We start from the raw sequence: 14,969 nt of genomic DNA on the forward strand, positions 1-14,969 counted from the left end.
AGATGCTGGAGAGAATGGAGCAACACGTAGAGGCAGGCTCTGAACTTGGGGAGCAGAAGGTCCTGATTGATAATCCTGCTGACATTCTGGTTATCGCTGCCTATTTCCTGCTGGTCATTGGTGTTGGCTTGTGGGTGAGACATTGAGGGGGGTTGGATAGGGAAATGCTTCTGGGGCTTGAGGGTAAAGATTTAGGGAGACCTCAGAGAGGAGTGGGAGAAAAGGGTGCTTGGATATAATGAGGGAGAAACCTAGATTTAGTAGGCAAGCCAATTTTAATTCTTTGTCTTCGTACCTTCTGGATTGTGCAAAAGAGACTGGGGGTATCAATAGGTTTTTTTTTTTAATTCAAGTGTTCTAACAAGTGCTCTAAGAGATGTATCAGTTCCCACGTCTGTATTATGGCTGAGCAGCAGCCTATATTTAAGGTCACCAGGCAAGTTAGGCTGAATCTAGGCATATCTAGGATCCAGTAGTTGCGCTAGGATTAGGGCCTGGGTTGTTCTGAGTGTCGGGGAAGGTTGGGGGTAAGGAGGTGCAGTCTGGGGAGTCCAGGGCTGGTTAATCTTCAGCCTGAAACAAGGCTGAGGAATGTGTTGAGGAAGCTAAGGAAGTCCAAAGATGTGCCCCAATCCCAGTTTCCCCCCACTTCTGTTTCCCAGTCTATGTTCAGAACCAATAGAGGCACAGTTGGTGGCTACTTCCTGGCAGGACGGAGCATGGTGTGGTGGCCGGTGAGAGGGGCTGGGGGATGGGATGGGAGGGACCCTGGAGGAGCAGCCTAGCTCACCCCCATTTCTGGCCACCCAGGTTGGAGCCTCTCTGTTCGCCAGCAACATCGGCAGCGGTCATTTTGTGGGCCTGGCAGGGACTGGCGCAGCAAGTGGCTTGGCGGTGGCTGGATTTGAGTGGAATGTGAGGTCTTCTTTTCTATAATAATCCACCCCAGTGGAAACTCCTGGAAAGATCACAACTTGGAGAAGCTCCTGGCGTGGGGATATGAACAAGTTGGGACAGCCCAGTTTGCTGAGGGTGGGTGGGTGTTAGGTTGGGCTGGGAGCAAGGATCGCGTGCTAGCTTACAGCAGTAGGGTTCAGGCAGGTCCTGCTCCTGACTTTCTGTATACGCCAGCATCAGTCCTCGTGGGCCTTGACCACTCTGAAATGGGGCCGGCACCTCACTGATGAAGTACCTGTCTCCATGTTCTTTGATGCTGTAGTCTGTGAGCAACTCTAGGCTGAACTGAAGTTCTTTGCAAAAACAAGGATGGGTTGGAAAGATGAGGGTTTGAGCCTTCCTGTAAGAGGCCTTAGAACTGAGACTATGAGGGTAAAATTCTTGGGCCAGGTGGAGGAGGGGAGGCAGCCCTGCCTGGCAGATGCTGAGGTCAGTCTGAAGAGTCTGTGCACACAGGTTCATTTGCTGGAGAGACAGGGAGGGGCCATAACGACCTTGGAGGAGACTAGTTAGAGGTGATGGTCTGTACGCGCAAAAAGGGCTCTCTCTATATAGTTAAGGTGCCGGGAAGATGTCAAGATTCTTTCCCTTCCTGTCCAGGGCCCAGGCACTTCCGCTGTGTCTTCTGGGTCCTGGGTGTGAGGACTAGGACAGGCCTGCTCAGGATGCTGTCCCGGGCTGTCATTTGTTCCCACAGGCGCTCTTCGTGGTGCTGCTCCTCGGATGGCTTTTTGTGCCAGTGTATCTGACCGCTGGTGTGATCACAATGCCTCAGTACCTCCGCAAGCGCTTTGGTGGGCACCGTATTCGCCTCTACCTGTCCGTGCTCTCGCTTTTTTTGTACATTTTCACCAAGATCTCGGTGAGCACGTGTGGTGGGCGGTACAGACGCTTAGAAAGGTAGAACCACCCAGTGAAGTCTTCAGAGACCTCTGGAAGGGGCGGGAACAAGGAGAAAAGCAAGAATCAGCATGAGGGGTGGGGCCTGGAAAGAGCAAGTCTCCAAGCTGTGGGTACAGTACTCGGGACCTGGGAAGACCAGGTTGTTGCCAGGTGTGGTGGCACATGCCTTTAATCCCAGCACTTGGGAGGCAGAGGCACTCAGATTTCTGAGTTCGAGGCCAGCCTGGTCTGCAAAGTGAGTTCCAGGACAGCAAAAAAAAAAGAATGGGTTTTTGAGGTATGGCCACACAGGATGGATGGTTTCCAGGCAGGCATTGGACCTGAATCTCTGCCTTGGCCTCTCATTTATGTATATGCTCTCTCCTGAAAGGTGGATATGTTCTCTGGGGCAGTATTCATTCAACAGGCCCTGGGCTGGAACATTTACGCTTCGGTCATCGCTCTCTTGGGCATCACCATGATTTATACTGTGACAGGTGGCTGCATGGGAGTGGCGGGGTGGGAGGCAAGGAGCTTGAGGGTGGTGACAGAGAGCTGGCAACGTAAGAGGGGAGCCGTTGGTTCTATTGGGAAACAGGAACGTGAGACAGAGCTACAGAAGTGTGATATCATACAAGTAGAATTAACTCTGGGGAAAACAAATCCCCTTGCTTTCAATGTCCCTTGGATTTGGACTGTAAGGTCAGGTACCCAACGAGTGCTGAGGGAGTCTCAATAGTGAGAAGGCGGGAAATAATTTACAAGCTTCTGGCCTTCTTGGATGTCTCAAGAGTTGACCTGGTGAATCTCCGAGATCTTTGGCTAAATTCTGTGCAGTTCCCAGGATTCCAGATCATGCACACAATGGGTAGGGTGGTGCCAAAGTGGGCTTGGGGCCTGCTGCAGGACGGGGTGCAAGGAAGGCCTGGGCCTTATCACCCCACCCTATCACCCAGTGGAGAAAACAGGCTAAGCAGTGGCTTGTATAGGAGACTTGCACTACAAGCATTCCTGGCCAAGAAAGAATCATTGGACTCTCAAATGATCTCTGAATCAAACGCAACTCTGCCTCCCGGTGCCCCAGTGCACAAGCCCAACCTCATTCTTATAAACTCTGTTCTCTAGAATGGGTCCTTTTCTTGGTCTCAAAAACCATGGGTGCCAGGGGCCAGCAACTGTGCTGTCCTTCGTTGACTGGGGCTTGTTGCAGGAGGGCTGGCGGCACTGATGTACACAGACACTGTGCAGACCTTCGTCATTCTTGCCGGGGCCTTCATCCTCACTGGTTATGGTACGGGCTTTACCCACTGTGGGCAGGGCATGGCTCTTTGCTGCCGCAGAGCTTTTAATGTAAGGGGCTGGAACCTTGCTTGTCTCTGCCAATGTGGGTCCTAAGGAGGGCCAGATCCCCTGACAACCCTGCCTGCACAGCTTTCCATGAAGTGGGCGGGTACTCGGGTCTCTTCGACAAATACCTGGGAGCAATGACTTCACTGACGGTGTCCAAGGATCCATCTGTTGGCAACATCTCCAGCACCTGCTACCAGCCGAGGCCTGACTCCTATCACCTGCTGCGTGACCCTGTGACAGGAGACCTGCCATGGCCTGCGCTGCTCCTGGGGCTTACCATTGTCTCGGGCTGGTATTGGTGCAGCGATCAGGTAGGTCAAGGCGTGCCAGGGATGGTGTGTGTGCACGTGCCCGGGACAGAACTCTAAATGCCCTGTGCTGGTCGACGGTGACACCGCCCTTTGGAGTTAGGTTGAATCAGGCCCTGAGCTGATAGATCATGCCAGGGTGAACCATGAAGTCAGAATCCAGTGGCAGGATCGGAGGATGGAGGTGTAGCAGGGGCTCTGTAGAGCTGGAGGTTGGGTATGAATCAGAGTGGGGTTGCAGGTTAGTGCTAAGGGGCCATGGAGAGCAGAGGCAAGGCCTGTGGGCTGTGAGTTACAGGGATGACCTATATATCTGGATATCCCCTTATCCCATGTGAATTACAGGGATGACCTATATATCTGGATGCCCCTTATCCCATGTGAGTTACAGAGATGACCTATATATCTGGATATACCTTATCCCATGTGAGTTACAGGGATGACCTATATATCTGGATACCCCTTATCCCATGTGAGTTACAGGGATGACCTATATATCTGGATACCCCTTATCCCATGTGAGTTACAGGGATGACCTATATATCTGGATATCCCCTTATCCCATGTGAGTTACAGGGATGACCTATATATCTGGATGCCCCTTATCCCATGTGAGTTACAGGGATGACCTATATATCTGGATGCCCCTTATCCCATGTGAGTTACAGGGATGACCTATATATCTGGATGCCCCTTATCCCATGTGAGTTACAGGGATGACCTATATATCTGGATGCCCCTTATCCCAGGTAATAGTGCAGCGGTGCCTGGCTGGAAAGAATCTGACTCACATCAAAGCTGGGTGCATCTTGTGTGGCTACCTGAAGCTGATGCCCATGTTCCTCATGGTCATGCCAGGCATGATCAGCCGCATTCTCTACCCAGGTACTGTCTGCATCACCCCAGCCTCAGCAGTACTGTGACCCACATCCAGATCCCCCCCCCCTTTTTTTTTTTGCTCAAGGATTCAAGTGCCTGCCAGTTATACCTGCTACTATCCTAAGAGCTGGGGACCTGATTCGCCGTTCACACTAGGCTTCAGGGACCCTCGTTTCCAGATCCTGGTCCTTCCTAGCCACCTTATAGCTTCTTTCTTGCAGATGAGGTGGCATGTGTGGTACCTGAGGTGTGTAAGCGGGTGTGTGGCACTGAGGTGGGCTGCTCTAACATCGCCTACCCACGGCTCGTGGTGAAGCTCATGCCCAATGGTGAGTGAGGGCTGGAAATGGATTGCCCTTGGCCAAGCCTGCAGGGACTGCCTGTGGGAGGGTCACCTCACCAACCCTTCACCACCTTGAACGCACTGAAGGCCTTGGCCTGACAGCTCCTGTTGGCCACAGGTCTGCGCGGACTCATGCTGGCAGTCATGCTGGCTGCCCTCATGTCTTCTCTGGCATCCATCTTTAACAGCAGTAGCACGCTCTTCACCATGGATATCTACACGCGCCTGCGGCCCCGTGCAGGTGATAAGGAGCTGCTGCTAGTTGGAAGGTGTGGCCTGGCTCCCACCCTGCTCCATTATTGACCCTGGGATGTGGGCGGAGCACCAGGAGGGTAATGGGGAAGGCGGGGCTTCAGTGAAATCTGATTGTCCTCAACTACAGGCTCTGGGTGGTATTCATCGTGGCGGTGTCCGTGGCTTGGCTGCCAGTGGTGCAGGCAGCTCAGGGTGGGCAGCTCTTCGATTACATTCAGTCTGTCTCCAGCTATCTGGCACCTCCAGTGTCTGCGGTCTTTGTGCTTGCACTCTTTGTGCCCCGTGTTAATGAGAAGGTGAGAAGGGCACGTTTTCGTGAACTTGAACTCCGGGTGAGGCTTGGGCAGCTTGAGTAGGCTAACGCTGTTTCTCCCGTAGGGAGCCTTCTGGGGACTAGTTGGGGGCCTGCTGATGGGCCTAGCTCGTCTCATACCCGAGTTCTTCTTTGGCTCGGGCAGCTGTGTGCGACCCTCAGCGTGCCCGGCACTCTTCTGTCGGGTACACTACCTCTATTTCGCCATCATTCTCTTCATCTGCTCTGGCATCCTCACACTTGGAATCTCCCTGTGCACTGCGCCCATCCCTCAGAAGCATGTAAGTGCTGGCCAACGGGGCCGGGAGACCACAAGAACTGTATGGGATAGATGAGCCCTTTCACCCCCTTAGCCAGTCTGCTTTAAGGAACGCCCACAGAGGCCAGAGGCCTGCAGTATGAAGCGGTCTCCAGGACAAGCACATTTACTTGACATTTTTGGGAAGCAGAGCAAATGACAATAGGAATATGAAGTATCAGAACTGAAGAACTATGATTCTCGGTGTAGACCTAAAACTTGGGGTGAAACACGGGACTGGGCAGGGCCGAAGACTTTAATGCTAGATGAAGAGCTCGGGGTTCAGTGTGAAGGCAAAGACTGTCCTGGAAAGAGGAGTCTGAGTGTGCTGGGCCTGGGCAGGCCTGCAGGCCAGAAGGGAGTCTGGGGTGTGTGTGTGTGTGTGTGTGTGTGTGTGTAGACAGTGACAAAGCTGTGTGCCAGCATGGACCTGGGGTGACAGCCAGAACTCCCACCTGGTCCCTTCTCCCTAACTTCCCAGCTCCATCGCCTGGTTTTCAGTCTCCGGCACAGCAAGGAGGAGCGGGAGGACCTGGATGCTGATGAGTTAGAAGGTCCAGCCCCTGCTCCTGTGCAGAACGGGGGCCAGGAATGTGCAATGGAGATGGAAGGTAAGGCCGACCCCGGGAGGGTACCCTGGGGAGCTCTGGGAGCTAACTCCTTCCAGGCTAACTGTGTGCTCCCCATTCCTTCCAGAGGTCCAGTCCCCGGCTCCAGGCCTGCTCCGCCGGTGCCTGCTTTGGTTCTGTGGGATGAGCAAGAGTGGGTCAGGGAGTCCTCCGCCCACTACCGAGGAGGTGGCGGCAACCACCAGGCGGCTGGAGGACATCAGTGAGGATCCCCGCTGGGCACGAGTAGTCAACCTCAATGCCCTACTCATGATGACCGTGGCTGTGTTCCTCTGGGGCTTCTATGCATAAAGTCGAGGGTGTTGGATGCCATGAGCTACAACCAGGCCATGTTGGACCCTCACAAAGAGTAAGGGTGAGCAGCTTGGAGTGGATCCCAGAAAAGGAACAGGGCAAGAATACAGCAGGAAGGAACCGGTTCCCTTCCTCTTTACCCGGGGTCCAGTCCATTTGATTGGTTGTCACTTCCCACAAGATGATGGCCAATTGGTCATAGAGGTTTGCCTATACAAAAATAAAACTGCCCTCCTAACATCCTGTTGTGGCTGAAACATCGTTGCTCTCGGCTTCATCCTGGTCTCTGGGCTCCTGTTCTGGGTCCTGGGCTTGGAGCACGGCTGCTCATAAGACCTTCTTTTCTGGAGACAAGGGCCATGTGGCCCTCCACTCATCCACCTCTAGATGGTGTTTCTCCGTCTTCCAGCCAGCAGCCTGCAGTCCTAGGAAAAGGTCACAGGATGAGGCCAGGGAAGAGACTCTGGGCTGAACCTGGGGATGTGTAGCTGGTCTTGGCTACTCTGTGGGTTCTTATTTTTCACACCCTTTACCCCCCAGTTTCACCCCTATCACTAGATAGGAGAGAAAGAAGGAGAGAGGGGAAAGAGAGAGAGAGAGAGAGAGAGAGAGAGAGATCCCTGAATCGAATGTCTTTCCTTTTGTTTCTTCTTTGACCATGGCTACTAACAAACTGCAACCAACCTCCCACCCCCGAACAACCAACAACCACCCACCCTACCTTTTGGGGACCTAGCATGTATATACCCTACGAAAAGTTCCCAGAATTCCAAAAGTCACATAATTGCAGAAACTATCCGCAGCTGGCAAAACCATGGCTCTGCTGGAGCACAAGGCAAATCGCAGTCAGCTGCTGCGGACAGTCCTCAGCAGCCTTATATCCCTATACCTGGGATTAACACCAAACACATACTCTTATAATATTTCTGTGTCTTTAAAAGAAACCAAACTCCCAGAATTCTCACTGCAGGGATGGGCCACGTGAGCAGAGGTGCAGGCCGGTGCAGCCCCTTACGCTACTTGGGCTCCTCTGTTGGGATTTTCTGTGGCAGAAAATGAAGCTAAAATTTTGTGCAGAGAGAAATCAGCCATAGCACATGGAAAAAGGCAGAAAGAAGTAAGTGCTTTGAGACCAACTTGGCTTATAGACTATCACTATCAGAGACCAACCTGAACTCCAGTCCTGTAGGTAGGGAAAGAAGAGACCCAGACTGAAGAGCACAGATGGAAGCAAGCCTTTATTTCCCATGCAGGAGCCAAGGGTCAAGCCAGGGGTGTTACCTTTCAAGAACTTTGGGAACAGTGTGTCCAACACTTGATGGGTCTCCCTGACAAGAATCCAGCTTTCTTTCTTAGGATCTGGTGGATGTAAAATCAGGAATTCTCACATCCTCGGCAGAACAGATAGCCCACCCTTTCCCACCCCTGCTGTAATCACCATGAGACCATGCAGCTCTTACCAGCCTGCACCTGGTGCCTCAGCTGTGCCAGCTCTCCCGGAAGTGGCCCATCTTCCTGCAGGGCTCCGAGAATCAGCCCATGGGTGGCAGCCCTTAAGACAGTCTCGGGGCCTGCTTCTTGGCTCAGGGCAACCCGTACCTGGTCTGAAGAGACCCAAGAGACAGCCAGAGTAGAATAACTATTCCTCAAATGCCTTCAACCCATTTTTCTGATTTTCTCATCTGCCTGAGGCCATTGCCAGACATGGAAGTCCCCACTCTTCCCTTGCCAACTTCAACTTCTGTTGTTTCTTTAGCCAAACTGAAGTGCTCAGTTTTCAAGAGCAACTTCACAGTAGCTCCAAGAGGCAACTTTTCTCATCAGGGAACATTAACACCTTTAACACATTACAATCAGCAAATCCCGAGGACTCATTGCCTAACAAAGGACTCAGGGTAAGAGTCAAAGTGATCTACAGAGAAGCCAAGGGCCACAGTCTTACCTGAATATGTTGTAATGTACAAAGCACTTTTTACGAAATCACCCTGCTCAATCCTTAGAAAAATGCCACAAGTACTAAGACAACTTCTGCAGCATCATGTTCTAGATCAGCAGTTTGCATGTCAAAGGTCACGCTGTGACCCTCTGATACAGTTCCTCCTGTTACGGTGATCCCCAGATAGAAAATTATTTTCGTTGCTACTTCAAAACTGTAATTTGCTACTGTTATGAATCATACTGTAAATCCCTGATATGCAGGATATCTGATGTGTGACTCCTGTGAAAGCGTCATTCAACCCCCAAAGGGGTTGCTACCCACAGGCTGAGAACCACTGTCATAGAGGGATACAGCGAAGTCACTAGGGCATGAAGCTATTCATTTGAATGCATCAAAATTTTGGTCTAGAGTACTCTCTAGGACTCTAGGCAGCCTCCAAACTGTCCAGGAATTGGAGGCCTGGAGTCAGAGGAATGAAGACTGGGAAGATGCAGCACACTCACTTCGTGACTTGTTCCAGCAAAGGAGGTACGGTTCGTGATGGCCCTCAACCAGCTGCTTCAGCTCAGAGACACTGAGGGAGAGAAGAGTGCACTGGGGCAGCGAAAGCAAGGCAGCAGGACCCACTTGGTTAAACTGTTGGCTGTAACTGTCCATTTGCCATTGGCTTCTGCTCACTGCCCATTTTCCTAGCTATTGCCTTAGCCCCTCCCACCTTCTCTCTTCCTGTACAGCCTTCCCCATGTACATCCCTTCCTTCATCTATAAACCCCTCCATCATCAATAAACATCTTTTGCAAAATTTATGATTCCCAGTGTTGCATATATACATCATGCATACTGACCATTTACACCGCTCCCATCTTGCTTCTCCCACAAATCTTTCATATTTGCTGTCTATTTGCTTTGTTTTGTGGCCCACTGAGGTGAACCAGGGCCTTCTTTATGACTATGGGCTTGGAGCTATGGCTGAAGGCTAGAAGGCTCAGGAGTGAGTACATAGCTGAGGACAGTGGCTTCCTTCTCTTAGAACCTATTACGAGCTAATAGTCCTCTTCCCTGGCTGACAGGTATGGCCAGCCTCGTGCGAGCTTAGTGCAGGGAACAACAGCTGTGAGCTAATGACTGCATTGGTTGTACTGTGAGGTGCTTAGCTTGTGTCAACTTGACATGACTTAGGAGTCACCAGAGAAGAGGGAACCTCAACCAAAGAATTGCCTTCCTTGCCCAGGTTGGCCTATGGCCATGTCTGTGAGAGACTGTCTGACTGATGATCTGTTGGGGTGACACCATCCTTCGGCAGTCAGGCCAGGGTTGCATAAGAAAGCTAGCTGAGCCTGAGGTGGCGAGCGAGCCAGTTAACAGCATGGCTTCTGTCTTAGTTCCTGCCCTAACTTCCTTTGATGACTGAGTGTGACCTGGAATTATAAGCCAAAGAAATCCAGTCGTCTGGGAGTTGCTTTTGTTCATGGTGTTTATGACACCAGAAAACAGTAAACCAGATCATACCATGTGCAGATAATGGCATTTAGAGCTTTTTACCCTGTCTTCCAGCATACAGACTTCCTGCCCCCTCTTACACAGTGCCCCATGAGCCTTAGAGGGGATGGGTGGAGGTAACTTGATTCAGGATGGGCCACATCCTTCATCTGTATTGTGCATCTCGGGTGGTCCTGAGCCTGCACCACTGCCATGCATGTTAAGGATGCTGAGGGCTACTTTGGTCTACCGGTATCTACAGGGGTATTCAGAAGGCAGTTTGCTGCTATCACATATCTCTCTGTTCTATTTCCTGCTTCCCTCACAAGCTCTCGCTCATCTCTGATGCTGTACAATGGCAATAAAAAAAAACCTAGAACAGATTATACAGTGAAACCTGACCAAAAAATCAGTGTGTAACTGAAAACAGGAGCTTATGTGGGAAGTGTGGGAAGCCAGAGGTATTGGACCACTCACCTGGAGACCAAGTGGTGTAGGGGAACACCCAGGGACAGAGACAGGGATGGCCAGAAACCTGTTGGAAGCAGTCAGGAAGCTCAGGCAGAGGGGGAAGGAAGGCTGGGAAACCCAGGAACCAGAAACCAAAGGGATGGATCACCTGTCCACAGTGGCTCCATCTGATTGGCTGAAGCAGGTTCAAGTACCTCTCCCCTCTGCAGGAAGTGCTCTAGGACCAGCTGGAGGCGGCTTTCATTCAAGGTCTCCAGGACAAGGGCTCGGACTGCCCGGTAGTTGGCATAGATGTGGAGGGCGGTGAGCAGGACGAAACAGCCAAGGCTGAGGCTGGGGCCAGAGAGTACGGTAGCCAATGGACACAGGAAGAGGCTGAGCCGGCATCTTCACCACAGCCTCACTCCTGGCTTACCTTGGGCAATCTGATACCAGAGGAAGCATCAAAAGGCTGACCAGTAGCCCTGCTAGGTTCACCACTGTCTCCTGGAAAAGAGCAGAGAAGCTGAGCGTTAGAGGGCTTCCCAGCAAGCTGGAAAAAAATGTCGGTGCTTTTTATTATAATCCTTAGGGCTTCAAAAACCACCCAGGGCTCCCTGCCCTGATGGGAGTGCCAACTATACTTTTAATGTTTTGGTGAGTAAGCTGCTATTTAAAAGATGCTGGGAATTTCTCTGCTCAGTAGACACAATACTCTTAGAATGCCCTTGGGACACACCTTGGTTGACTTCCAAGACTCACCTGAGCAGTCCTACACTGGGCACTCTGGGCTGTGCACATCTAATTTCCTGCCGTGTGCTGGAAAAGGTGGGTCCCTCCTTGTTTGGTATCCAATACTGGCAAACACGGAACCCCAGGATGGCAAGGAACGGCCTTGACCTTCTGCTTGTGGACCCATGTGACCAGAGCCTTCCACTAGCCAGAATGAAGATACTGGGGGGGGGGAGGGGGCGGGAGAAAGGAACCCTGCTGCGGCCCCAGGATTCAGTCAAGACAACGAGCTATGGAGAGCTATGGATCCTAGCTATCGGGATTCTGGGGAAAGCTGGTCTTGGCATGGAGGGGCCCTGAGGCTCACCAGCTCTTTTTGCTCCTAGCCTTCCTTGGAAGGAGAAAGGCTGAGGGACTAAAGCCCGCATATGAAGTGGTGAACTAGGGATGGAGGCAGTCAGGAGCGCAGGAGCAGAAAGGCTCTGCTTCTATAGGTAAAGTCAGCCGGGTAGCCATGTAAAGTTGCAACAAGTGAGCGCTCAGCAGCAAAGCTGCCTGGAGACAAATGAGACAAAGGAGCCGAGGGTCGAGGGTCGAGGAGGACTGGGGTCCTTCTTTATCTTGGCATCACCTAACAGACAGCATTCCCGAGAACTACAGGGTGGGGTGTAGGGCGTGTATTTGTAAAAGAGCACACAGCTCGGCTGCATGCTTTGTAAACTCGTTTCTCGGCTCACTAGCCCACTTCCATTCCTGGCCGACTTTTACCCCTTTTAAAGAATCCATTCTAATTCCATGCCTAACTTAAAAGGTGTAACTTTTTCTCCAGCTTCCTTCCTGGAGGCTGCTGGCAGTTTTCACTTAACTTTTACTGTGTTTTTCTCCTACTAAACTATTAATAAAGTTATCCTTGAGCTTCCTTCTGGGTTCGTTTCTGAACTCTTTCACTAAGGAGGAACCTCTAAGAGGAACCCTGGGCTCCCCTGGAATGTGTCAGAACCAGGAAGGGTTCCCAAGGAGGCCCCTCTGAAGACTCAGCTACCTGTTGTCCAAGATTCCCTTCGAAACATCTGTCTCCAGGCTTCATCCTCTCTTCTGCCTCAGGCCCTGAGTCTCTGCATGCAGATCCCTCGTGTGTCACAAACATGACAGCGCTGTAAGGGCTTGGAGGGCCGTGATGGCAGAGCCAGCACCTGCTTCCTAGTGGGCCTGGCTTTCTAAGGCAGGGGATGGGCTACAGGAATGTGAAGGCAGAAGTGAATCATGCAGCTGTCATCCTCAGGGTCCCCGTGACGCCGGCAGTCCACTCTGCCAGAACTCATTTTCACATCCCTGTCTTCTCTGCATCCCTTTGTCCTCTTCATCCTTTACAATGTCTACCTCCCACCAAGAGGATCGAGAAGTGGCTCTGTGCAAGGAGGCTGCTATGAGCCATGTGCCTGACTGACCCCAAGGGTTCAGGCGGGTGGGGCCGGTGCAGGTGAGTTTTACAGGATGTAGGTACCACAAAAGTGTTGTTGAGGCTTTAAATCAAGATCAACTCTTTTAACAACTTCATTTAAACAAAATGGTGTCTATATATTCCTGACAATTCTGGTAATGCCTTTTGCTTTATAAGATCTACAAATCCGACTAAGCTCATGCCAAATACCGCCATCTCATTGGTAAACAGGGTTAGAATTGGATCTCTAGTTTTTTGTTCTTGTTTTTGGCAGAAATGGGTTATATTTATCATAATCTTGATAGTGATAGACATTGTGTATTTAACCATTGTTTTAACTTTATGTCCTGTTTATAGTCAATTCACATTCTTCCGGTCCTATGAAAAATTTTAACTCCTTCTTCCTGGGTCTCTTTGATCACCCTCCAAAGCCTGAAAGTTTACAAGAGTGGGAACCGCAAGCTCCCACACACATACTACTTTACGCAGTGCCTATTCCCCCAGTTCTCGTCCTTTATTCTCCCTGGGTCTGTATGCAGGTGCTCTTTTATTAAGGAGGGGTGGCAATGCTCTCCCTTCTTAATAACATGAATTATTAAGTAAAGTACTGTCTCCCGGGTGTCCCTCACCACATGATGAAATGAAAGCTAACATAGATCCGTGCAGGATCTTACTGCCTCCAGTTGGAATGTCAGTGCCTGCAGGTACCTTCCAGCTCACACTTCTTCTCTACAGGGACAATTCTTCATGGGGGCAAGGGTTGATAGTCTGGGGTTCTACTGCAGGACTCAAGGACTAAAGAATAGCTGGCACCAGGAAAGGCTAGCTCCAGAACTGGTTTATATGGCGGCTTGTGGGTGCTGAGCCCATGCTGCTCAGGAGACTTAAGTCTCTGCAGCTGAGGTGACTCTGGGTTTCTACGGTTCACCTCGCAGATGTCTTCTCCATAACCAGAAAACATTTATCCCCAAGCGAAATGATGCTAGAGGTGAAATCCAAACAGAACACTGCACCCCTGTCCTTTACCCTGCACAGTGATTTCAAACCAAGAGCTCTGAGCCCATTTGGTTTTCCGTTCCCTCCATTTTTGTTTACTTTTTAGAGCGTCTTAGGATAGAGACCGTAATCAGCGTCAGCACAGGAGACACTTCAGTGACGCAAGCAGCAGGCTCTGCACCAGGTAGTTGGGGACGAGGCGGGGGAGAGGGGAGCACAAACCAGTGTCTCTAATTCCTTTGGGGACATATGCTGGGGAGTTTTCCCCAAGGATGTTTGGGTAACTAAAGACAGGAAGATTGGTCTTGGGTCCAGAGTGCCATCAGGGGACATTCTACTTTACTTCAGAAGCCCTTGTGCGCCCAGGGTTCCCACCTGGTTTTGGTCTCTTGTTATAATGCACTGAACAGCCTGGCTCTTTCATCTGCATGTACTTTGCACACACACCCCTCTCCAAACACTGCACCCAGCATCTTCAAAAGCTCTACCATCCCTGACCTGCACTGGGTTTCCAGTCTCCTATCTCTGAAAAATAGTATGAGCTGCCCCGCCCCTGGTAATTATCAAATTTAGACAGTTTCTATTCAAATGTATTCCTAACATATCCAGGTATAATGAGCAGAAAAGCCAATCTGTCCTGAACTGGTCTGGGGTGTATGTGCAGTAAGGCAAACTGTCTCCTTTAGTAGCCTTTTAGGGAGAACCTCCTATTTACCATACAAGGACTATGTAATGGAGTGTGCATATGACTAAAATTGGAAGCATTATGAGAAGGGGTATTCACAGTAGAGAAACAATCTATTAATCAAAATATTGAACAACCTAAACTATTTCTGGGAGGAACCAGCTCCTCCCCCCAGCCCCATAGAAAGAAACACCAAGCTGTAGCCCCCGAGGATACTCGCGTGGCTAGCTGTCAGCTATGACAGTGGATCTTGTCTTAATCTGGAGGACGCCTTAGCTCCAAATAAAATTACCTTGCTTCTTGTGGACATCTGTGTGAGCCTTTATTTCCAATTCTTGGGTTAAGAAACCAAGGACCTGTGAACACCCAGCCCAGACCCCAACCACCAATAACACCAGCCCTTTCTCTGTCCTTACACCTGCCACTATGACATGCTAGGACACAGCCCCTAGAACACAACGAGAGAGAGGCTAATATTTGACTGTACTCTCTGGCCTCACTATAAGCTAAGTAAATGAAAGCTTGGGCCAAGAGATAAATCTTAAACCTAACTGCCTGCCTCTAGCTGGGTTCCCTCTGGAAAGGTCAGGGGCACTGATCTGCCCTCCGGGGCATCTGAGCGCTGAAGTCTCCATTTACTCCGGTGCCTATGGAACTTCAGGCAAGGGAAGTGCTGGACCCTCAGGAGCGATTACTGCTCGTGATCCTTTTCAATCATATGCCCTCAACAAAAAGCTGC

At 50.9% G+C, this 14,969-nt stretch overlaps 2 protein-coding genes across 3 annotated transcripts in view; one reads left to right on the forward strand and one right to left on the reverse strand.

Annotated features, from left to right (window-relative positions):
* On the forward strand, positions 1–6,748 carry Slc5a2 (solute carrier family 5 (sodium/glucose cotransporter), member 2). The gene is made up of 14 exons (NM_133254.5): positions 1–134; positions 663–734; positions 811–915; positions 1,655–1,819; positions 2,231–2,336; positions 3,050–3,130; positions 3,271–3,500; positions 4,247–4,382; positions 4,598–4,705; positions 4,838–4,988; positions 5,102–5,270; positions 5,353–5,568; positions 6,067–6,196; positions 6,282–6,748. Exons 1-14 carry the CDS (start codon positions 15–17, stop codon positions 6,503–6,505), a joined length of 2,013 nt encoding a protein of 670 aa, NP_573517.1. The 5' UTR covers positions 1–14; the 3' UTR covers positions 6,506–6,748.
* Rusf1 (RUS family member 1) overlaps positions 5,697–14,969 on the reverse strand; it is a 26,753-nt gene continuing 17,480 nt past the window's right edge. For both annotated transcript variants that reach the window (NM_145590.2, NM_001360882.1), the window contains 7 exons: positions 10,813–10,883; positions 10,546–10,730; positions 10,404–10,461; positions 8,951–9,021; positions 7,969–8,112; positions 7,790–7,867; positions 5,697–6,933 (listed from right to left, as the gene is read on the reverse strand). In NM_145590.2, the coding sequence (NP_663565.2) occupies positions 6,836–6,933; positions 7,790–7,867; positions 7,969–8,112; positions 8,951–9,021; positions 10,404–10,461; positions 10,546–10,730; positions 10,813–10,883 (705 nt within the window). In that variant the 3' untranslated portion in view covers positions 5,697–6,835. The remainder of the gene's footprint in view (positions 6,934–7,789; positions 7,868–7,968; positions 8,113–8,950; positions 9,022–10,403; positions 10,462–10,545; positions 10,731–10,812; positions 10,884–14,969) is intronic.

This window comes from Mus musculus, chromosome 7, assembly GCF_000001635.26.
Source record: "Mus musculus strain C57BL/6J chromosome 7, GRCm38.p6 C57BL/6J".
In the NCBI taxonomy this organism is placed as follows: domain Eukaryota; kingdom Metazoa; phylum Chordata; class Mammalia; order Rodentia; family Muridae; genus Mus; species Mus musculus.

Excerpts from the sequence above, each read along its gene's own strand:
- Slc5a2 (NM_133254.5), top strand. The coding sequence starts at position 15 with ATGGAGCAACACGTAGAGGCAGGCTCTGAACTTGGGGAGCAGAAGGTC. Across the intron at positions 3,131-3,270 it reads CTTCATCCTCACTGGTTATG|CTTTCCATGAAGTGGGCGGG; the intron begins GTACGGGCTTTA and ends CTGCCTGCACAG. Across the intron at positions 4,706-4,837 it reads GGTGAAGCTCATGCCCAATG|GTCTGCGCGGACTCATGCTG; the intron begins GTGAGTGAGGGC and ends TGTTGGCCACAG.